Below are 24,974 nucleotides of genomic sequence, written 5' to 3' on the forward strand. Positions count from 1 at the left end.
AGGATTGTAAGGAAGCTTTTACAGCTTTTCGCTTTTCGGTAACGGATAAAGCTTCATGTTTTCGACAAATACTAGCAACTGATAACTGCTACAAGCTTTAAGCCTGCAACTGATAGCGAGACGGCTAACCAAGAACTTAAACCAACGAATACTACTTAATATGTCTACTACCTTGTGACTGGCTGATGACATCTCTGCAGGTCACGGTGAGGAAAATCAAGAAGAAACGCAAAGTTGTCTTTAATTCCATTTTGCAGATAATCTAAAATATGAACAAAAGAAGATAACGTATTGAAGATACTTAAACGGTGCAAAACGTACAGCAATGACACATTTTTTACTCTCACACGCTATGCTTCATGCCGAGACTTACAGTATGTACATATGTTTTCGTTATTTTTTCCTGCTCTTGTAAGTGGCGAGCATAAAATTTCATTGCGAAAGAAAAGTTTTTCAAAGATCAGGCATGAACTATTATTGTAACTCTTTCCCCAAAAATAATCTGTATTATACGAGCAGTCACGGATAAATGTAAAACCTGTCGCTTATTGCAAAAAGAAGAAAAAGAGGCGAACTTTCACTGTGGGTGCCGCGAATTGAGTAAAAAGGTTAAAAGTGTCAATTTATTGCCATATGTTCAGCAAATGGGTGAAGGGGGGGGGTGGGGGGGGAGGGTCCCAATCACGAATCACGAGCCTTTTTTCCTTCAAATCACGAATCACGCACGAATATATTTTAGACCATTCTACGAGTCACGTATATAAATTGACATTGTTGAAGAAAATGATCTTTAACGAATTAGTTCATTTGCCTAGAATTTACCTTTCAATGACTTGTATCAAGATTTCATCTTTCAGGCGAGCTAACAGTGCGCGAAAAGTCCTAAAAACCCACAAATTGACCCATAGTTAAGAGGGGACCCTCTAACATTTTTCTAACCGATGGTTGAGCCAAAAGAACGCGTCCTCCATACATGGTCAATAGGGAGCTTTAGCTATGATGACGGCGACGCCGAGGACAACGCCTGGTGCAAAATGAATTTATATTTTACTCGAGAATCTTGCGATTATCCAGAGGTATTCAGTGTATCTATTGGTTTAGGAACTAGCCCAAGCTGAATGTGTAAAGAAAGCGTCCATCCCCAAATAGACATACGGAAATTTAGCTGTCATTGTTCACGTTCTCCAATATACGCAATATTTGGTCATTTCACGTTGTTGTTTCGCAGAGAACGGCCAAGAAATGTACCAGGATTGAAAACGCACGTGCAGAGTTATTATTTTGCTAATTAAACCTTTTGTTTGGTGACGTTCTCGTTCACGTTGCCGTCGTGGTTTGCTAAAGCTCCCTAATGTTTGGCTTCATAAATCGTGTCGTTTGTCAATTTTGGTTTATCACCTTACAATGATTTATGTGTAGGTAATTTTATTTTCGGTTTTTACGAACGATTTTTGTCGGACTCGGCACGTTTCACGGCCAGCAGATCACACGGATATATATATAAGGCTTTGGTAGATTGTGCCCGAAAAAAAGCACATTATGCTTTTAGCAGTGCTCATATTTTTTGGAAATTATGCCAAAATTATGCTACTTTCTGAAAATTATGCTCTCTGTCACCGGAATTATGCTACTTAGATTTTAAGGAAAATAAAGATCACCAGTAGTTTAACTCTATCAATTTTAACTCAAATGAACATTTATATAGTCCACCTTCCAGTCTTACAGTCTTTGGCATCGCAAATACGCATGTGCGCACCTCGAAAAGCCAAATGATTACCAAATGATATCCAAATCAACCGTTTCTGGGTTCTGAAATCTGAATCCGGGTCAGAACTCATATACTTGTTTTAGACGCCATCCAGACAAAGCCCTCAGTTCAGTATAAAGACAAATAAAACAAATAAACAAATAAAAAATTGAAAATCGAAAAAAAAAAACTCAGAAATGCACAGGGTGACCTGGAGTCCGGACCATATTTGACCATGGGCCTTAACACAGACCTCAATATTTTTCCAAAAACAATACAGAAATAAAATAAAAACTGAATTATTCTAGAACAATTTTTTTTTGTTTTCAACGCATAAACGCTCGGATTATGCTAGCAGTGCTAAACTGAAATTAAAGCTTAAAATTTTGCTTAATTATGCTTAAAATTATGCTAGCACAATCTACCAAAGCCTATATGCTGGACTGACAATTCATGGATCCCGGCTAGATTTGAGCTGCTTTTACGTGTCACGGGCTATATTTTTTGCTCAAATAACGCGTCACGCATATTACCCCTTTAAAACCTCTGGTTCAAATATCACAGATATATTCGACATTTCAGCAGTTTCACTTCCTTCTTACACAGCAGATTCAGAAACAGCGAATTGAGACTTTCGTTAGTCCTGAGAATCGCCTCAAAATACATAGAAATATATAACCCTTCCAACAACAGTTAACGAAATCCAAACCAGTACCGCCGTTGTTTCGCAGATTGTATAATAAATTAATCTAGTTCAATCTCGAGTTAGTAATTCTGTGGTGTTATAAACTTGACTACTATTGCTCCTGAAATCAACATGAAATGCAATCTCCTTTCCAGACAAAAACGTTCAGTTATAAAGCAAGGGCGACGTAATAGCTAAACACTGCTAACAAAAAGACAAAATCATACCAAAGTACATAGATCAGTAATAGACTTGACTGCAAGGATTCTGGCTTGGGAGGAACCAAGGCTTGTGGATGATTAGCCTCCTGCGCAGACGCTTTTTGGGCTCGTCACGCTATCCTCACCCACGAGGGGGAGTATCGCGTGACGGCCCAAAGAGTCTGCGGAAGCGTAGTGGTGGATGGGCCTGTGTGCAAATGCTGAACTCGATACTTTAACTTCTAAGTTATTGATTTCTAACAACTGCGTTAAGTTTGCCAAACCTAGATTCCTGCTCTGGAAGATAATATTATTTACTTATTCATTTAGGACTTCCTGTTTATTTATATTTACGTATTTACCTGACAGTTCCCGTTTGGGGTCGCGAAAGAAGAAAAATTTAAAACATGATTGTTAAAAGACATGACCTGTTCAGAAACATTTAACCGTTTTGTCTCTGTTTACTAATGAATAGAATCTTTCTCTTACCTAAACATCCAACCCACAGTCTGCGTTTTTATGTTTCAAACCAGATACACTGAATTTTATTAGCCTGCGTCGCAGACGAACTATAGTCCAGTATAGTATGGATGATTTTGTGACACGTCCGGCTGCAACGAAGGCTAAATTTTATCAGTCCCCCGTATACTCTTGTATAACGCTTAGCTTGGCCGAAGCAGTTAAGAAGGTCAAGATGGAAATGTGGCCCTTCACTTTGTGTCGCCCTTATGCGTGTATGATATAGGACCGATACTGCGTAAATAAACAAGTGACAAAAGAAATAGCTTGTTTTGTTTTTTAAAGGAAACGGGAGATTTTGCCAACTGACCCGCCACACATAAAGATATTGTCAGGGAAGACTCTCAAGAATAGCAAACCCTGGCTATTTGTCAAGACAACGCGTAAACTAGATCATGTAGCAAACAAAACCAAATCAGATTGGATTTGGATTTTTGGCAAATCCTAATATCAGTAATTGACAAGGACTTTGGCTTGAAAATATCGAAACCGCGTGTGCAGCTGACAGAACTTATTTCTTAATCTACAAACATCCCGTAAATTGAGACGCTACCAGGCTTGGCCAATTTACCTATAGCATAAATGCGTGCTGTAGAAGGTATCTGAAACAAAAGAACTTTATCTATTCTAAATTCATTTTGGTTTCTTCATCATTAACAAGGTATATATATCATGTGTCTTTTAGCATATGACTTCCTGATCACCGTACATTTCTTTTTAATTTGTTCAGAGAATTTGCTGGTACCAACACAGTGCCTCTGTGTGATTTTTTTTTACAATTTTCATCCCCTGTTTTGGTCATTTATCGATTTTGTCATTTATTCGACGTTAATAATTTTTTGGGAATAAAACGGTTTACATCATAGAGTTATAATGGGTCTCTAAGTTTCTCATGAGTAACAGTTCCTTTGCATGTAGGGAGTATCCTAAACTTTTGCTGATTTGATTCGCGTTTTTATTGCATGCATAGAGGGGTCTATGTGAGCTAGGCGAATGATAAAAACAACGAAAGCAACAACAACAACTCTTTCCTTTGATACCCTCATTTTATTTTCATTTGTGTGGTACTAACGGTGTACAATATTGCCACAAAATCAATGAATTTAACCTGCAAAAGCTAACACAACCTCGTTCCCAGGAACGAGGTTAAAGCTAACACATTTTTTATTTTCTATCCCCTAAAACTGTTGTAAAGCAAAATTTCGAAGTCAAGCAGCGACTTAATTTATAATAAAACGATTTCGAAAAAATCTGCCTGACGCGCGCTTGTAGTTGTAAACTTGTTAGGGCTTCTCAGGCGTACAGAGCGTAAACATCAGCGCAGACTCTTCCTCCATTGTCGTGTTCGGTGAAATTCACCAAATCATCACCATACCACAAACGGAACTGATCGTCCGAGCGCACCGAGAAAGGCGAGAAAGACGGTAGGACAATCTCAGGGGACATGGAGTTATATCCGGGAATCTCAGACCACTTTCCATTGCCAAATGTGAAGAACTCACTCGGCGGGACAATGACGTGATTGCTTGATGTTGTTATGACAACATTGACATGGTTTTTTACGCCGCCAGCGTCACCACAGCCCCAGAAAGAGTAGTGGGAAACACGCCTTTTGCCACAGGTGACATAGCCACTCAGGTGCACCAATGTAAAGCCCGCAATCTTGCCACCGTAAGAGACACTGAAATCGCCATACTGGGTATCTCTTGTGCCAAAACACACTGGACGGAAATTCAGTTTGAGCCAGCGATCTAAAAGTAAAAGAGCATAGAATTATAAACGGTGAATATAGTACCTAAGCATTCCGATAGAAAATTAAAAGTAACTAACCTCGCTCGAAACTAGAACAAATATTAAACCACTTTATTTGAAACCGGTTAAAGAAGTTTTTTGTAGACCTCTTACAGTATTCGTTCTGAACGGGCGAGAATGACGAACACATTTCAAAATTAGGAATGCAGGAAAAAATACGTTGTATAATAAATATCGTATTTAAACATTTACATTTTTGCTCGCCACTTGAATTTTTACACGAGTCTTATCCGACCTCCGCACTCGAAAAAAAAAATGCAAGAATATCCACTGTCGACGTTACACAGTTTTAGCTATCGTAAGCATATTATTCTCAGCCGAATTATTTTACTTATTTTACTTGAAGGCACCCTAAATTTTTGAACTTGTATTCAACAGAGAGCGGATAAGCGTTCTGTGAAGCAGCTTTGACTACTTTCGACTCAAAGCAGTGCGACAAAGAATTAATTAAAACGGCGGTAAAACATTCGCTATAACTAATAGTGCATGGCAAACCTGTGTAAGGTCTCCCAGCATTTCTCTTCGTGATCTTAGAAGTATCGTCCTGACTGATCGAGCGATCAGAGCTTCCCTTCCCAAGCGATTCTGTGTTCACCAAAGGCGCGTCACTTTTGTCGACATCCGTTGGAATTTTCGCGGCCAGCGAACCAACAGTGAAAACGAATAGTCCAGTGGGTTAGTGCTACATTTTGCGAAAATCGTTACAGACCGGACAAAAGCACCAAACTTGGCATACGAAGACCTCTGGCCATATCATTTCCAAAAATATGATGCTCCAAAAAAAATATTTGCACTTAAAGGCGAAAATGACGTCATTTGTTACGTCACACTTGTGTCTGGCTGTTTTTGATTTTGTGTGTTATATACTGATAAACAACATGTTCGGGTAGGGGCTTTCTACCGCTTATTCGGACAGAAAAGAGCAAAACATTTTGGCAATACTTTTTAAAACAATAATTTCAATTAAAACACGGGGCTCTTCATAAATTGTAAATATTTTTGTTGCCTTTTTGCCGGATCGCGCGAAGGGCATTATTCTTAATTTTGTTAATTATCTGACCGCAACACTTTTTCTTTAATGGATAAACTCTCGAAAACATTCCGATAACAGTGCTGTTATTTTAAGAGAAAAATTAATTTTTGTGAGACAGTTTTAGCTCCTTTAGGAGCTGTGATAATATTACGCGCCTGCAAAACATCAGCGGGAGTTAAAGAAAACTACTCGCCTGGAAAATTTCAGCGGGAAACGTGTGTGACTGGATTGCTGCAGCCGGGTAAGTTGCATCGTAGTTTTATACCTTTTTCAAACAAATATGTACAATACGAAATATTCTTTTAAAAATAATTCTGACTGTTATGCATTTTCTTGACGAAGAGGACGCGCTACCACGTTGCTTATTATTTCCTCATTTTCATATCTTATTCAAATACAAGAAACTGGTTCCAAGGATGCAGTCGTACACTCTTCGGCTTTAGAAGTGTAAAGTCGCTGTGTATGTGCCTGGTACTCTTCTTTTCTAATCGATTCCCAAATTAGCAGGTTTAGATTCTATTCTGGTGAGCTTTATCTGCGAAGAGTAAGCTCAGATTTGTTTATTATTCACATTACAAGCGGTCAGTAGTTCCACGTGGCAAAATGAAATTGACCACTATTGCTGCACGAAAAAAGACAAACAAAGCACGCATTATAAAGGTACGAATTTCCCACCTAAATTCGGTCTACAAAGGATTCTTGAAGAACTGAAGAACTTTTGTTTCTCCACTGCAAATATATTTTTTATATATTTTGTTTTGATTTCTAGAGTTCATGATACAAATTACAATTTATTACATGGTAGGTTTGTGTTTTTTAGAACAGTATGAGACTATGGACTGGACATTATGTGCTATATGCCAAGAAAAAACATCGGAGCCGCTTTCAAGCCCACAGCATTCTGCAAACTGGCGTGATCCTCTTTGTGTATACAGAGATTTCATTGAAAATTTGACAGAATTCGAAAAATTAAATGCAGTTCCTGTAAAGTCTGGTATCGCATCAACAGATGTATCCGAGAGATCCGCAGAGGCCTTCTTGAGAAACAAGGCATTATGGCATCGCTCTTGTCATCAAAAATTTAACAACTCGAAACTTGAAAGAGAGCAAACCAGGAAACACAAATTAGAGGCAGCAGCGGAAAATGGCGACGAAAGCAAAGATGGTGAAATACGCCGATCAAAACGAAAGTGTTTTGAAAGTTCCCGTGACAGCAGTAATTGTATTTTCTGCGACCAGAATTCGGGAAAGCTTCATGAATATAGCACATTTTCATCAGATACGTCGATTAGAAACATGGCCCAGGAAATGCAAGATACGGTTATGGTGGCTAAAATCAGTGGTGGCGACGTAGTAGCTATCGGCGCTAAATATCATCTTCAGTGCCTAACTGCCTATAGAAACAAATATCGCTCGTATGTCAGACAGCATGAAACCCGGCAAAATATCTTAAGGGAAAGAAGCAAAGCTAGAGTATTTGCTGAACTTGCATCATACTTAGAAGAATCGCTTAATGCAGGAATTTCCATCTTTCAGTTGTCCGAACTGCATTCCTTGTATGAAAAGCGTCTGAAGGAACTCGGAGAAGACATTTCCGTCAACAAAACTCGTCTTAAGGAGAAGCTACTCGATCACTTTTCTAGTATGGGATTACAGGAGCAATCTGATGGAAAAAATACTGTTCTAGTATTTCCTGAAGGCATGCAACAGATGATCAAAGATATGTACTCTAATCGTAACTATGACGATGAAGTGCTTCTATTGGCTAAGGTTGCAAAGATGTGCCGGAATGAGATTCTTTCTGTGAATACTTCGTTTTCTGGAGCTTTTTCACTGGATTGCCAATGTAGCATCACACCAATCACAAACGAGCTTGTTTCCATGATTTTATATGGGTTAAACATTGAGCGAGCGAACGAGCGAACGAACGAACGAACGAACAAACGGGCGGGGGAAAAGGGAGGAGTTGGTTCCTTCCCCCTACCCCCTCCCCGTTTCGCACACTCGCACGTTTGTTCGCCCCGCGCGAATGGTAAGGAATCGACACTCTGCAGACTACTAATAAGGGGAAATAAAGATTTCAGGAATTACATGTTAATAGTACTTTGTACCTCCCATTCTAGACTGCAGTCTGTGTAAACTTATTTGGAAAGATTTTTCCTTGTAAGTTCCTGGTTCTCTTCTGGAAAGAACCGTATCGAGCGGTCCGGGTTCGATCCCTGTCCGGGGTCATTGCCTTGTAGACTCCTTGTGTTCCTGGGCAAAACACTTTACTCTCACAGTGCCTCTCCACCCTGATGTACAAAAATGCACCGGCGAAATTAACGCTGAAAAGTAGCCCTGCGATAGGCTAGCTTCCAATCTGTGGGGAAAGGGTAGACAGGTAGAATTACTCGCCCTAATACGATTTCTATGTTTGTTCGTACAATTTGCATGTTTGATCATTTGACGAAGCGAGAGAAGTTGTGCATAGGAAATAACGAAAACATGCAATTTGGAGACATCCATTCGTAACTAGAAAAAAACAACACAATTTTAAAGACTCTAGCCATGTTTTATTTCATATACTGGATTGTTTTACACTCCAGTGCATCCAAGCCTCACGTTTTAACAATAGGTCTGAAGCAACCTATACAGAAGGTTGTACAAAGAGCGATGACGAATGTTGATTGCGTCATCAATATGGACAACATCCTTCACGCTGAAGTCTCCACCCCAGCGAAGAACTCGATTCTGCCGAATTTTGGAGATGAAGCACTTGACTCCTGGTGTGTGTTTGCTGACGTCTCCAAGGCATGTACTGTTGCAGAGTTTGCCTCCATCCTTCAGGTTCATGTCAATTGCATGCCCCACAAAGTGGTTGCTGATTTTAGAGGGTTTTACTATGGCACCGCTGATTGTCCCTCCAGTGTCTTTCCTGAAGGTGCTGGTCAGATGAATCTAAAGAAACGAAACCATTTTAGCCAAATTTAGACATACGAAAATGGCCACCAAATACACCTTTTTCCAATATGACAGAAAACACATTTATACTTTTGTTTTTATGTTTATTGGCTTTCGTGGCCTCGATCGCGTCTGCAGAAGTCGAAAGAATTTTTGGATTAAAACGAGGCCATGAAGGCCAATTAACATGAAGACAAAAGAACACAGGTTTTCTCGGCCATTTTGGAAAGAGGTGTATTGAGTGGAACATAAAAATAACTACTTAAAACAGTACTGAAACATAAATTATAACACAACAAAAACAAAAGAAGGTAATGATGGACAAAAATTGAAGAGGATGAAAACAGATTACGATATGTGTTTTTGAAATACTGCTAAGCTGAACAGTTTTAATACCGCCAAACCAAAGAACAAAATGAACAATCTTGTTTTTCTTTTTGTAACCGTGATGTACTGTTTGTAATAAAGCTATGGTTTTGTCATTTATACCCAAGGTAAATTAAAGTAAATTCTTCGCTAACATTGAGTTTCGTAGCGAGTAAATGGCAAAACATAATAACTAAGACTAAAATCAGCCGTGACACGGTCCCTTATACCCTGGTCGCCAGCGAGAATAATCCTCTGGTACCCAGGGTAGGTACCTTAAAGAAACAAGACAAATATTAATTTGAAGCAGGGGCGTAATCAGGATTTTTCCAGAGTTACTCACAATTTTTTAAATGCGCCTCCAACCCTTCCCACGCACAATTTCTCTCAAGTCCCAAATCTTTTTCAGGTGTCATGATTTAATTCTCTTTACCTTCAGAAACTTCCTTGGAAGTCTTCGGAAAATTTCGTTATCTTCATAAAAGTTCGGAAATGATCGGAAAAGTTCGTATGGCCTTCGAACAACAATCGGAGAATCTTCGGAAATCTACGGTTCAGAAAATGCTCAAAAAACAAAAGGTTGATAGAACGGAAAAAAGTTGCTCCAAATATGAAAACTTGCCGAGTAGTTTTGGGACAGTCTTAGACCCCCCACGTTCCAAAACGCTCCGTCGCCTCTGGGAGGTCATGTTACATGTGTAAGCGTTCTTACTTGACACGAAATGACAACTGGGTCGTAAAATTCTTTGTTTCGTTCTTGGGTTAATTGAAGTGCCTCGATCGCTTATCATTGCCAAAATGTTAGCGGTATCTCAGATCCTTGTTCAAAAATGAGTGGGGGGGGGGGGGGGGTTACCGCTGTTGTGCGCCACATTGTTTTTCATAGGCGTTGTTTTCCTTGAAAAAAGCACCTACATATACATTCTTGTACCCTAGTTAAGTTTTATTTTGGTACGCCCTTCTAAGAAATATACGAAAGAAAAATATCAATGTGCACATGCCTATATAACTGTTGATAGCTTTAATAGATGTTATAACGGTTTTCCTTTACAAGCACAAAGCTAATCTTGTGTCTTTTTTGTCAGGAAAAACTCAGAAAGACCACATTCAAACTCTATTTCCGACATAGCGCTCAGAAGTGGCGTCTTGAAACTGTTTATGTTACTGAAGCTACGCTCTGCAACACACGTTGACAGAGGATGCGCGAGAAGCATTTTGTCTTTTAATGGAAATTGGAATTGGAAGTAGCAGTGGCACAGCCATTGTTTGTATACTTTTTTTTGAGGGAGGAATACCAGAGAACCCGAAAAAAAAACCTTTGCAGCAAGGACGAGAACGAACAACAAACCCGACCCATCAATGACGCCGGTCCAGAATTCGAACCCGGGCCACATTGGTGGGAAGAAAGTTTCCACCTCGCATGTACTGTCTTTAAAAAAATCAATCACAGAACGTGGTAAACCAAAACCAGGGCAATTAAAGAATACTCTCGATACTCATGGAAAAACCACTCTACTTTAAAAAGATTACACCACACGATAAACCAACCTTCACGTTGCACAAGTAAGCATATATGTTCATCACTCGGATTGCAGGCATGAACCATGTGTGAACACGTCCTGTTCCCACATAGTATCCTCCATGGAACGTGGTAAGGTAACATGTTCCTAACAAAATATTGTTCCAATTACTATGCATGTGTCTTATCGACCTCAATAATGTGTTGGCGGAAAAAAGGGAGTGGTGGGACATATTCCTGACAGTTTACTTGCAAAGGAAGTATGGCGATGAATTGGCGTGCAAGATTTTTCTTCAAACGCTTTGTTTTTGATTTCTACTCACAGGTTAAAACTTCCCTTGGCTGCAATGAACTAATAATTTTTTTTGTTTCAAAATGTTTCGTAGTTAACCGTTGAGTTTTCGAATTCATTCTTGAAAAGGGACATATTCCTGACAGTTTACTTGAAAGGAAGAACGGTGAATTGGCGTGCAAGATTTTTCTTTAAACTCTTTGTTTTTGATTTCTACTCACAGGTAAAAACTTCCCTTGGCTGCAATGAACTATTACATTTTTTGTTTCAAAATGTTTCGTATTTTACCGTTGAGTTTACGAATTATCCTTGCAGGAACCAGAGGAATATAAAATTTTTAAGACCGACACGTACTTCTTCGTCGGTTAATATTCATAATGCGCCACGTCACATTACGAAACGGATTCTCGTACTTCCAAAAGACCCCGTGATTTAGTTCTTTATAAATGAGAAATCTAATGCTCTTAATAAATTCTGAGGCTGACTTATCTGAGCGTAAAACAACGCTCATAATGTACTTTATCAAGACGTTGCGACCGAGAACCTTCGGTCTTCTTCGGTTGTTAACATGGCAGAAAAAGCAACGGCTTTTTTTAACGGTTACACATTTGTACGAGTGAAATGAGAAATCTGCCAAGACGCAAAAAAGCGAAAAAGTTGTGAAAAACGACACCTAATTCCACAGTCAGTTTTGTATCATGAAGAAAATTCAAAGAGGATTTGTAGCGATTTGAAAATTTTAAAATAATCATTCAATCAAAGAACTCTTACCCGACTCCGCACTGAAAGGGAGTGCCAATAGCATCACAACACCCAAAATCAACTTTAAGTCCATAATGTTTCGCGTGGTACGAACGCCTGTCGAAGAAACAGCATAGACAGCAAGATAAAATATTTGAAAACCCGAAAACAAAGAGGAAAGTCGAAATTATGTTAACCAGTTGAGTCAGTTGGAATTTTCTAACTTGAAATATCGTAATTAAAGATGAAATAAGGTAGATCAAAAAGTCCTTGATTTCAAAAGCGTACTCAAAAATATATTAAACAGTATTATTAATTCTTCGTATATTTATTAACATCCAAATCAGCAGTTGTAGCCATTATTTTCTGAACTTCTTAAAAAGGTGCGGAGATGACTTATTTTATTTTTCTTTGAAAATATCTAGTAGTAGTATCTAGGAGCAGTATCTAAGTCTATCCCCGATTAACCAGAAACATTCCTCAAACGATTCCGTTTCAAATAAAGACAGTTTTAATTCTTTAACATGAATTAAGAAGTCCTTTAAAAACCTTTTACTACTTCCCCAAGTGCCTGTTCGCGTCCGGTAATGAGCAAAGCGTTTCCCTGGCTTCACGACCTTTATAACATTTTTCAGTCGCCACTGTAAAATACAAAAAAAAAACTCGGAATAGATATCTATATAACTTACCCTTCTAAGAACTCAGCGCCTGGTTGTAAGAACGAAAACAGAAGCTAGAACAAATAAGAAAACAGGATATCAAACACGTTAAATGTAGAATTAACGTGATTATCATTTTTAAAGCGACTATAAAAAAGCTATATTTACTTCTTGCTGTTCAAAGCTGAATGAATTTCTTCCTTGAACAGTGATCGATCTTGTTCACTCGACAATTTTTTTTCGTAGTGGATCTGTCCAATGGCATTAAACCAAACAGTTTTCTTTGATTTTTTTTGTGTCACGTTTGCTTTCGGGCATTAAGCTCGCAGAGACATAATCACGACGTATTGTCTGTGCGAGATTCTACCTGAACAAAGATAAAGACATTAGGCCCAACAAGAAGTGATACTACATTTTTTTTAATTCTTGTTTAAAAATTATTCTAGAAAATTTTGAGGAGATTAGATTTATTAACAACTAACAGCATTCATTTTTTACTTACAATTCCAAACGTCAATAAACGTTCGAGAAGACCAGTTAAGAGTGAAAAAATAAGGTGAAAAAGCTTTGTCATTGTCGGACACTTAGCAATTGTCAAAACTGTGCGACAAAAAAAAATACAGAACTTCTTTTTTTAAACTTTGAGACCGATGTGTCTGTGTTTATCAAACAAAATCGAGTCTGCCAATTGCTTGTCACGATGAGTTTTAAAATAGGCTGTGTTTATAAACCTGGCTACGCACAGTCTATATTTACCGAACCAAAAAAAACAAAACAGGCACTTGACTGTTTCAATACTTTATCACGTTTCTCGACTACAACATTTTTCACAGATGAAACTATTTTTCAGCTTTTTCTTAATCACTGAGATTTGTCAGACCAACAAAAGCACTAGCTAATTATATTTTATGTATTTTCTTCTTGTTGGCAATAGCGTTGGTTAGAATGATAAGCTTAGTTCCATTTATTTGTCAAACGAAATGTCATCTTATAGCCGGCACTATGCCCAAACTGTGTAAACTGGCTTGGCGGCAAAACGATGTAATTGGATGACGTTGATATGACAACATTAGTTAGATCCCTCAAGCTGTAACCACAGCCCCAGAAAGACCAGTTGTTAGGGTCGGCAGTTTTACAGGACTCGTAGCCATACAAGGAGAGTTGAATCTACCATTATGTATAAGTTTTATTTAGATACAGGATGAAAATCCGTCTTCTTTGTTCTTTTGTACTTTGGTAAGTTAGTCGGAGATATATAAAAAATAGCTTGTATCAAGTTGTGGGTGCCGCAGATTGAGGAAATTATATTATACATTCAATGTTCACATCTCACAGATATATATTAGACTTGGAAGCACTCTTCGGACAAAAGATGTTCAGTCTGATTGCTGTACTTTCACAGCATGTCAAACAAAACTACTCTTATGTCGATATTGTTTCTTATACAATCTTTGAAAAGTTCTAGAGCTTACTCGAATCGTTTTGTAGCAATTAATGAAACTAATTAAATCACAAGAAGTTCTGTGGTGTTAATAAACTTGACTTTTATTGATAGTCTTAAGACCTGCTAAGACCTGGAGAAGATCAACTGAGGAGGTGTTAAAGAAAGCTAACATCAGCTGGAACGCAGCAGAGAAGGCGGCAGAAAATAGAGTTCGGTGGCGAAGCATTGTTGACGCCCTTTGCTCCACGAGGAGCCTAAAGGAATAAGTCAGTAAGTCACTATTGATAGTCTAAAAAATTTAAACCTAAAATCCGTGAAATATAGTCTCCTTTCCAGAAAAAAAAAAAACATAAAACTAAGTATAAAAAAATTGTGTATAGTAATAAAAAAGCTAAACGACGAGGCCTTAGTGGGTGGATGCAAATTTATGGTTAAGGCCCGGCAAAAAGAGGAAACATGTTTTCATAAGTGTTTCCTCGGTTTGCCATGGTTCCATGCCGCACGGAAGCACGGAATGTTTCTGCGATGTTGCATAAGCACATTTGGCTTCCTGGAGACAAAAATTGACGCTGAAAACAATGCTTCCCGTGTGGCAAAACTGGGAAACATTCGCGCGCTACGGGTGTTTCTGGAAACATGTTTCCTCGTTTTGCCAGGCCTTTAAGGACGTTCGCGTGAAAATCTTCCAACTTTGCAATTTTTCTTAAACTTTCACCACTGCTAGTTTACAAGTTATTTATGTCAGAAATGTAAAAAAAAAATGGGGGCACCGAATTCGTTTTCGAGATATAATATCTGAAAGAAGACGCTTATTTGGATAAATTTGATTTCATCACTCGACATGATCTCTGCAGCTTCTGGCAACAAAATATCTTGAATGAATTGATGCAGGCCACCTTCCTTTATCCCAATTTATTTGAGTGGGTCTAATGTACAAATATATTCACTTTTAAAGTCCCTTATAGTAAACCTTGTCTTTAACAATTGGATTTGCAAACGTTCAAAACAGAAAAATGCTACAAAATTGGACTGATTCGACCGCTCGCGGGAAGAGAAAATGAAAAAATAATAATCTTCTAACATTCAAATTTGGCTCATTTTTTGTCAATCGGTAGAAATCTATCCCAAAAGGTTATATATCCCGAAAAAAATGGGGGTCACCGACCGTTTAAGAGAGTAAACTGCAAGCGAAGTTGACACAACGGCTACCCACCCTATATCATTTATGTGAGTCTTATGTGTTTGGAAAGATTTCTCAGCGCGCGCGCTCATGCATGACGTGACGTGACGTTGCGACATGAATTACGTGCGCAGTAAGGATGCGCACAAACATTTAGCGCGAACGTCCTTAAACATATTACTAGAAACAAAATTATACCAAAGTAACACGATCAGCAATTGACTTGGCTGCAAGGCGTCTGAGTTGAGAACAACCAAGGCTTCGGAGGTTTGTGCACTCAGGCAGGTTTTGGGTAGGAAGTGACGCCCAGGTCTCCAAATTTGGACCCCGTTTAATAAAAAAGTTGCATTAAAAAGATATTTCTTTCTAGAAATAGGCAAATTTTTAAAAACGACTTCTAGAAATTTGGTTAAATTTCATTAGCCCGATTTCGTGCATTCGAACTTTATGCGCCTTCGTCATAAAAATTCCGACCCCGATGTTAAGATATCAATTGTTGTCGACTGGCTGGCTTTGTTAAGACATTGAGTCAACTATTTTATGTATAAGTATCAGTTATTGATTTATGACAATAACTTCAGCTTAAAAATAACGTACCTTCAATGCAACTGACAGAACTGTAAAGCCAGCAATATCACATTCGTTCTTTTGCAAAAATTTCATATTTTGAGAGGCTAGTATGCAAAGAATTTAGCTAGCAAGAATGCGTGCTGTAACTACAGAAGACCTCTGAAACATAAGCATTTTATTCATCCAAAAGAAATAGATTAGGACGTATAGGGGATGTCGGTCCGGGCAACTGCGAAATTAGGGCTTCAAGACTTTACAGCGACCCTTCGTTCATGGCCTCGGTAAAAAGGAAATTAAATGATTATTTCCATTAGACTTCTTCCTTCTTCATACACCAGTAATTAACAAGGGAAAGGTGCTTGCAGGGATTTTCAAAACAAGAATTTCTGAACAGACATCGTGTTGAGATGCCTGAAAAAGGCAAAAATGACCGTTTATTCTTTGAGAATTATCTTTCAGTTTATTCCATTTCCTTTCACTTATCAGTCGTAACTCTTTTATTCCAGCTTCTATCAGATGGCGTTTGTGGACTTCCCTGAATCATGGTTCTTGTTCTAACTTCAGAAATACCATCTACCTTAAAGACAAAAAAATGCCGTTAACTAGTTTCATGTCTTTTTAATTTGGTTGTGGCGCTTGCAGCGACTGGGCCAAAACGAAATCAAAACAAAACAAACTTCTAGGCGTGTCGCTTTAAGGCGTGTGGTAACGAGGTGTTAGGGACTATCTTACGGGTCGTCTTCGAAGGTGCAAATTAACCACGGAAAACCAAAGTTGACGGTTAACGGCGATTTATTGCTTCAATTTAAGAATCAACGATGAATGATCAACGATCAAGGATAAACGATCGTAAACTGAAAATTAACAATATAACGAATTCTAATCAATTTAACTGAAATGTTGCGTAATACATGAACTAAAAGCGTGCCCAAAGCTACGTACTTCAAACGAGAATAATGCGGCTAAAATAACAAACAAACTAGAATAAACTACATTTAAAAACTAAACGAGCGAAATTCTAACATAACAAATGCACGATGGATACGTGTGGCTGATTTACAGCCCAAAGTACTTAAGTTGCTATTCTCAATGGTGGGCGTTCACTCCATGATCCACAAAGTGTTTGATCCAATTTACTCATTTTGCGATTATAAATCAATTAAAACTGTACAATAAACGTTCATTCGTGTACTTTCGCCCGATTACCATACAATTAAAACTAAACAAATTAAGAAGTTACTTACATATCGGTCCCGCTTGTGCCAAAGGTTAAGAATACGTCTAACGAAAGTACTTGTGATAAACTCGAATCTTGCAAAAACTCTATTTAAAAGGACGCTAAACGCGGCTTATATATGCGCATGGGGACGCTAGAAGGTCCGATTACAAAACCAATAGAAACGCAGATAAACATATAAACACTGTAACTAGGTTCGTAGCTAGGATCAATACGTATAACTATTGTTGTATCAAGATAATGAATAACGGAGTTAAAAATAATTACTTTTGGCTAGTATCCTTAACATTGGTTTAACTGATAATTCAGACATAGGATAATGATTCTCATAAATTATCATTAATGAAAACTTACTGATGGTAGATAAAAAATGAGTATTTTCCCGATAACGAAATATAAAATAGATTTCTTTTTTACGACGAACGTTACCCATAGTTATTTCATAAAAGCAATAAACTGCACTTTCCAGGGCTTTACTGGCGTAATAAAACCACTTGGGATGTTCGAAAAGCTTGTAAATCACTTGCCTACGGCTCGTGATTTTTTAAAAAAGCTTTTTTCGATTTCTCCCAACATCCCAAGTGGTTTCATTACGCCAGTAAAGCCAGGGCCAAACGAGAATGACAGTTGATGAGAGAACTCTCGCTCTCGTTTGGCATGGAACTCTCATCGACTCTCATGCGCTCTCATTGACTTTGAACGTGCTCAAATTTTTCATGAGAATCGATGAGAGTTTTCAGTTCTCTTTTTCAGAGCATCAGTCAATTGATTCAACTTTGTCCTCAAGGTGCAAAATATTTCATTCAGCTCTTGTTTTTTTTTTGTTTCAGAGTATTGATGATTTGAATATTGTCCTGTTGTTTAATACTTTTACTGCCGCCATCAGAAAGTTTAGCATTGAGGAATTACAATGACCCTGAACACTTGTGGAGAATCTTGAAAAAATATGTTTAAATAAAGGAAAATTGTTGACATAAAGGATGTTGTTCGTTATACGATTTCTCCTTGGCTTAATCATGACATCAGTTCACCAGGATCACTTTTTTTGTCAAGAGAGGCGAAACTACATTAGACGCCCAAAAATGAAATGATTCCAAACTTTTGTCAGAATTCAATGCAAATTGTTTAGACCCCAAGTTATCAGAGACAATTAAAACATTCTAAAAAGGCGCTTCTATAATAGTAAATCAGAAGACTCAAGTGGTCCCAAAGAAACTTGGAAAACAAGTAAGTCAATTACAGGAAAATTCCAAAAGAACTATGTTATCGACGAAATCAACGTCCATGGATGGAACACAATCAAAATGAAATTACTGATTTTTTAAATTGTCACTTTACGAACTCGGGCCTCAACTACCCTGACATCTTTCAAACGCTACTAAGGCCTTTACTTATTTCCAAAATGCAGATTCATCAGTTTTTCAATTAACTTATATTAAATTAAACCCACTGTTGTATTCACTTCTTCAAAACGTAGTTACAAAAAACCTAAGTAGCAAGCCTTCCCGTAAAAACAAAGAGCTTTTGAGGCATTTGGGCAGGGCGAGAGCAAAAAGAAATGGAAGGTGGGGAGGGGGAGGGGAGAAGGGGAGAGGACAGGAGAGACCGTTTTGTTTATTTTCCAATTTAACTTCTTACGTCTCGCCTCCAAAAAATTCTGTTGCTGAAAATAAATGGCAGAAATGGAAGAACCTTAGCGTCTCCACCGCGCATTTTAATGCAAGTTCGTTGGGTTAAACACAGCTTTTGTGGAATTCTTTCTTTTCTCGAAAAGACTCCGAATCGAGCGGTCCTTGGGTTTTTCAAATGTCCCGAAGTCATTTCGGGTCCGAGAGCTATTTTTCGTAACTTCCATTTCTATCAAATGGAGCCGGTTACATGTAAGCTTTGGCCAAAAACCTGTCCTTTACGTTTTATCAATGTAAAGTTTCATTGCTCACTTTTAAAATTTAATCGACAAAAACTAAATCTCTGTTGATAAACTTTCTGCAAACAACACAATTCTTCGCAGTGCCTCTCTCAACCCGGGTGTACTGGCTAATGCCGTGAAGTATCCCTTCGATGTTTTAGCACCACATTGGTTTGGAGGCAGTGGCGGATGGAAGGGGGAAATTGAAATGTTCGGGCTATGGGATTTCTATGTTTGCTGAAATCCTTTACACGTTTAATCGTTTATCTAGTGCGCCGGTAAAATAAGAGAGAAGCTGTGCGTTGAAACTAACGGAAAGGGTTCAAGCTGGATACTGATTCATTCACTCAGGACATCAACACAAATTTTAAGACTCCAGCCATGTTTTATTTCCTATACTGGACTGCTTTACACTCTTAATCCAGATGTACGTGTTTACAGTTGGTTTGAAGTGACTTGTACAGAAGGTCGTAATACCAGCGAAGGCGAAGGTTGACTTTGTTATCAATATGGACAACATCTGGCGTTGTGAAGTCTCCACCCCAGCGAAGAGTTGGATGTTTTCTTATTTTGGAAATGAAGCACTTGACCCCTGGGGTGTGTTTCTTGACGTCTCTGAGGCATCCACTTGTGCAGAGTTCGCCGTTCTCTCTTATGTTCATGTCAATTGCATGCCCAACGAAGTGGTTGCTGATTTTAGAGGGTTTCACAATGGCACCACTGAGTTTCCCTCCAGTGTCTTTCCTGAAGGAGCTGGTCAGATAAATCTAAAGAAACGAAACCAGGTGAATGAGCTACGTAAAATTAAGAGACGAGATTTAATGGGACTGACTGGTTATTGAAATAAGCAGTGGTACATTCACATAGTTGTTATCTGTGTCCTATTTCCAGATCGCATTTTTTTAACGAAAAAAAGTTTTGTTTACTGGAGAGCCCGAAATCTCAAGAGGATATAGGGGAACAAAGATCCGAAAACTTAAGCTGAGATGACATGGATGAGATAAGACTTAATGTCACGAGCTGTGTTTAATTTTCCTTGAAATATAAGCTGTTTTTTTTTGCTGGCAATAAATCTGAACATAAATAAAGTTAATGTAAGTAACACGCTATCAAATAAGACAGGAAGCGATTACTTATATAACCGTGGTAAAGCCAGGGCCGTAACTAGCAACCTTGTTAAAATGCTGAAAATGGCGTTAGTGGATCTAGATTTCAAAAATCGCGGCTCGCGCCATCGGCAATCACCGATCTTGCCTCGTCTATGCCAAAAGTCTACGTAGTTACGGTCCTGAAAGCGCGGAAAACTGTGCGTGAAAAATAGTTTACGCCCCCGGATCTCGCATTTGACAGGCAGCAAGTGCGCATTTTCTTAAAACCAATTACAGAATAAAGCAAAACCAGTGCAATTCTAGAATACTCTTGACACTCATTGAAAAACCACTTTACTCTAAAAAAAAGAGGCCACATAAACCAACCTTTACTTGGCACGAAATGGCATACTGATTGATCGTTTCGATTGCTGCGCGGAAACCTGTGTGAACAACTCCTGACTTGCCTTCAAAGTATCCTCCTCGGAACCTGGCAAGGTCACATTTTCCTGGAAAAGTTATATTTTAATTATTATGCATGGTGGGTGGGGATGGGACATATTCCTGACGGTTTCCTTGATAGAAAAAAAAAACGAATGAGCTAAGAAAAGAACCAACTACCAACTACCAACTACCATGTGACATAGTTTCTTCCTGAAACTTCCAATTGAACTAATATTTTTTGTTTCAAACTTTCGTATTTTTCCGTAAAGATTTTTATTTCATTTTTGCAGAAACCACACGGATATAAAATTTGCAAGACCGGTGCAGACCTCATTGCCAGTTATTTGCACTCCACAAAACGATTTCTCGTGCTTCCCCAAAACCCGTAATTTAATTGTTTTTATCCTGAAATATACCCGACGCATGTTAGCCGAAATTTGTGAAAAATAGAATTCGATACCTAATACTACAGCCTGCTATGTATCATATAGAAAATACAAACTGATTTGTAAACGTTCGAAAAGGTTTAAACTGATAAAAAAGAAAAAAACCCTTACCCGACTCTGCACTAAAAGGGAGTGCCAACAGCATCATAAAAGCAAAAACCAGCTTGAAGTCCATAATCAATTCTTCGGGCGGTATGGAATTCTGCAGATAAAATAGCATAAATAACCAGATCGATTAGATCATGATATGAATTCAAAATGCGAAAAAGGAATATCCTCAAGACGTTAACCGGTGCAGAAATTTCTACAAATATCAGGTATACCATATCGTCTTTAATTTGTATTGAGGCCGGTACTCACCTCGTCGAGGCCTAAAATTTGTAACAATCGCAAACTGCTTTTAATAGACTTTTAAAACAGCAATACCGCAGGTTGAAATAAAAACCACCTCAAACACGCATCAAAAATAAACGCAAAACCAGATTACCGCAAACCCTTACGCCCTACTCCAAAATAACCCGGACGTTGTAAACGAGTAACCACTATCGGTTATTACAGGAAACAGAAGCAAAAGGGAGCTGGAACTGTTAGTGGCGCAGATTGAGGAAACAATAGAAATCACATCTCATAGTCTCGCACTGAGATCAGTATATTCGACTTGGAAGCACTTTGGAATTGGACCTTGGTTGGTCAGGAGAATTTCCTAATATAATAAAGAATATTATAAACTAATACTAATAATAAACAACATTAACTGGATAACAAAACCCGTAACACCGTTGCTTCGTATACCATATCGACACATAAACGTGTATGAAAGGGCAAAGGAAGAGTTGAATTATTGATTTTGAACCATTCTTACGGCTATCATGTTTGTTACACAACCTTTCAAACATCTTTCAAAATAGAGCCCATTCAAATATTTTTGATAAACCTGATTCAATCACACGTAAGAAAGTCTACGGTGTTTATACTAAGCCTGTCTATTATTGATGGTCTCCAAAAATTTGAAACTTACGTATACTAGGACCCTGAAGTCAACATAAACATACAACCTCATAAAAATAGCTAAGAGATGAGGCTTTAGGTCGATTTATCGATAAACACGCTAAAAAGAAGCAGAATCATACCAAAGGGTACTGAGATCAGTAAATGACTTACCTGCAAGGCGTTTAGCTTGAGTCAGAACAACGGAGGCTATTATGAAACTGCATGACAAACGTAAGGCTGCAACATCTAATTTATTGATTTTCTAACATCTTGTAACAAAAAACGCAAACATGCATCGAATTCTTGTGATGCAAAAATGCTAGTATGCATCGAATTTTCATGATCCAAGCCTAGGTTCCTGCTGCAAACGTTCTCGGAAACATGTGGGGTCAGGTGAACTTAATTTATTTAGAACTTCTAGATCCTGTCCTAAATAGTGCTATTTCCGTAAACAGGAACAAGGAAATAAGTTACACGTTTCATGTTTCGATATGAGCGTTCCTGTTACGGATGTCCAACATGTTAAAAGACATAACTTGTTCGGAAACATTTGACGGCTTTATCACACCTAACTGCTAAATCTGCCTGTATCATTACGGTATACAGCTTTGAACGCTGGGCCGTAGAGTATATGTGCCAGATGGAACCGTGTCCCTCCACTTTGTGCCCCCGTTCTGGAGCGGAACACTAAAATTAAGAACCGGGCTTGAGAAGTCTGCCAACTCACCGCCAATTCGCCGTGTAGAAGTACGCTGCCAAATCAGTATTCTTTCAGATTTTACAACTGGAGTAATCAGTAACATTCTACCTTAGAACAAATGCTAAAAATAACATTTGCGCACATGTGCTACCAAACAACGCAAATGTGCAATGATAAATGTATTCAATTATATGCGAAAGCAAACATAAACATAAACAAACATAATTATGAATATTTACGTGATAGTTATTTTGACAAAATACTGTTGCTATTTCTCTAACCAAAACGTATGCAGTATCTTTTTAATATATATATTTCAACATTTAGGATCACATTTCTTAAACTTGTGACACAAATATATGCCCAAAAACATCGGCCATGTTTTTATGAACATGGCCGATGTTTTTTGAATATGGCTTTCTGCTCGCGCAATCGAACTTTCCCGCCAAATTACTTTTGGCATTATACTTGAATAGTTTCTAACTGAATAAAAAATCAAGCTACTTCCATATACAACTCTATCTCTCGAAACTAGAATCTCGCTTCTACCACAGTTCGAAAGGATTATGGTCGCAAACATCGGCCATTTTTTATAGTCTTCGGCTTAAAATCTTATTTAACTTCTGTCGCCAATAGATCCACCTCTTGGCATAAGGATCTCTTCTCTTACACATTGCCAATATTTTATAAATTCATTGTTCAATTAGAAATATTAGACTTTAAAGCATTCTGCAGATTTAGAAACGACAAATTATCTTTAAAACATTCTTTGGCCCGAAGAATCTCTTCAATATACAGTACAACGTAAGAAGTACAATCAAGAGGAGATGTAAAACAAAACTCGTACTGGGGCGTAGCGCCTTTGCTTCGTAGAAAAGATGTTCACTTATAGCTGAGCATACACATTCTGTTAATATTTTATATAGCTCTAAGTATTTTAAATTCCCTTTTTACATATTTTTTTAATACCTATTAATTGTGTCCCCAAATTAGTATGGGATTTTCCCAGGCTATGTGGCCTTGACACATTAATAAAGTTTATCTATCTATCTACAGTTCGCACAACTCTCATGTCGATCCTGTTTCTTATACAGTCTTTGAAAAGGTTTTGAGCTTACTCGATTCGTTTTATATCAATTAGTAAAACTAACTCAATCACAAGTAGTTCTGTGATTACTATTGATAGTCCTAAAAATTGAAACCTGAAATCCAGTTAAATACAGTTTCCTCTCCAGAAAAAAAAACATTCAATTCAGTATAATAAATCTTGTGTATAGGGGTTAGGGCGAGAAGACGTCTGACACTTACTTCAGACTAACATCCTGTAACACAAAACGCTACCATGATCCAAGCCAAGATTTCTACTGTGTAAGTTCTCTGAAACATGTGGGGTCAGGTGAACTTTATTTATTTTAAGAACTTCTAGATCCTGTCCTAAATAGTGCTATTTCCGTAAACAGGAACAAGGAAATAAGTTACACGTTTCATGTTTCGATATGAGTGTTCCTGTTTGGAATGTCCAACATGTTAAATGATAAACTTGTTCAGTTACATTATCTAGTTATCACACTGAACACCTTATTTAGGTGCTTAATCCTACTCTTACCTAAATATCCAACACACAGTAGATTGGACTAAATCTGCCTGTATCATGCGAAAAAAAAAAGATAATCATTACCAAGACTGGCCCCAGCTGATCAAAGCATAGACACGGGCCGGGTATCTGATACAAGCTCATCACTAGTCGATGTCATGTTTACTTACTACCTCAACACAATCGCTTGCTCTGGGGTTCTCCAGACTACTGTAGTCTCAGTGACTCATTTAAGCAGTAAGCAAACAAAAAAACCATAGCAGGTAAATCATATAAAAAAAAAATTTTACAGGGATCATTTAAATTTGTTACTTTCAAATTTTGCAATGATATGTTTAACCAAGTTCTCCAGGAAGATTTTGAAAAAAATAACGATGAATAACGACAATTTGTGTAAAAAAAACCTTGAAACATGTGTGTTTTTTTTTGTTACTGTCATCAACATGCACACTCGGTCAAAAATAAATCGAATTCGTCAGACGGCTTCTCCTTGGCACACTCGTTACATCAAATCACATATTATCAAGAGAGACCATAAGACGCTCACAACGAAATGATTTCAGACTTTTGTCAAATTACAATTTGTTTATAGAAACCAAGTTACCAGGGAAATGACGCTTCTATAATGGTAAATCAAAACTGAAGACAAAAGTAATCCCAAAGAAATTTATATAACAATTAAGAAAATTACTAGAAAATCCCAAAAGTACTCTGTTATCGTTGAAATCAATGTCGATGAAACACACTGCATCAACAATCATCACATCTTGAATACGCTACTTAGGCCTTCATTTACTTCCTTTAACTATACGTTAATCCAACTGATGTATTGAGTATCTCAACAGCGCAAATGGAC

At 37.9% G+C, this 24,974-nt stretch overlaps 4 protein-coding genes across 7 annotated transcripts in view; 1 reads left to right on the top strand and 3 right to left on the bottom strand.

Annotated features, from left to right (window-relative positions):
• Window positions 1–24,974, bottom strand: part of LOC144667461 (uncharacterized) — a 51,097-nt gene that overhangs the window by 8,885 nt on the left and 17,238 nt on the right. For 2 of the 3 annotated variants that reach the window (XM_078528881.1, XM_078528879.1), the window contains exon 1: window positions 172–343. The exons of the other annotated variant lie outside the window; for it this stretch is intronic. In XM_078528881.1, the coding sequence (XP_078385007.1) occupies window positions 172–250 (79 nt within the window). In that variant the 5' untranslated portion in view covers window positions 251–343. Of the gene's footprint in view, window positions 1–171; window positions 344–24,974 lie in introns of those variants that run through there. 3 annotated transcript variants of the gene reach the window in all.
• LOC144628792 (uncharacterized) lies at window positions 4,368–5,639 on the bottom strand (the record flags this gene model as incomplete). Its single annotated transcript, XM_078486906.1, has 2 exons — window positions 4,368–4,902; window positions 5,459–5,639. Coding segments are annotated over 2 exons (639 nt in total), but the record flags the coding sequence as incomplete, so codon positions are not given.
• On the top strand, window positions 5,633–8,969 carry LOC144628793 (uncharacterized). The gene is made up of 3 exons (XM_078486907.1): window positions 5,633–6,237; window positions 6,817–8,028; window positions 8,614–8,969. Exons 2-3 carry the CDS (start codon window positions 6,831–6,833, stop codon window positions 8,967–8,969), a joined length of 1,554 nt encoding a protein of 517 aa, XP_078343033.1. The 5' UTR covers window positions 5,633–6,237; window positions 6,817–6,830.
• LOC144667463 (uncharacterized) lies at window positions 19,222–23,860 on the bottom strand. 2 transcript variants are annotated; one of them, XM_078528886.1, is made up of 4 exons: window positions 23,833–23,860; window positions 20,946–21,036; window positions 20,332–20,453; window positions 19,222–19,623 (listed from the first exon to the last, which is right to left on the bottom strand). In XM_078528886.1, the coding sequence occupies exons 2-4, from the start codon at window positions 21,007–21,009 to the stop codon at window positions 19,273–19,275; spliced, it is 537 nt and encodes a 178-aa protein (XP_078385012.1). In that variant the 5' UTR covers window positions 21,010–21,036; window positions 23,833–23,860; the 3' UTR covers window positions 19,222–19,272. The 2 variants fall into 2 exon arrangements, with proteins under 2 accessions (XP_078385012.1, XP_078385010.1); XM_078528884.1 differs by lacking the exon at window positions 23,833–23,860 and adding an exon at window positions 21,996–22,148.

The sequence above is a fragment of the Oculina patagonica genome, chromosome 10 (genome assembly GCF_052425735.1).
Source record: "Oculina patagonica isolate OP01 chromosome 10, crgOcupat, whole genome shotgun sequence".
Taxonomy (NCBI): Eukaryota; Metazoa; Cnidaria; class Anthozoa; order Scleractinia; family Oculinidae; genus Oculina; species Oculina patagonica.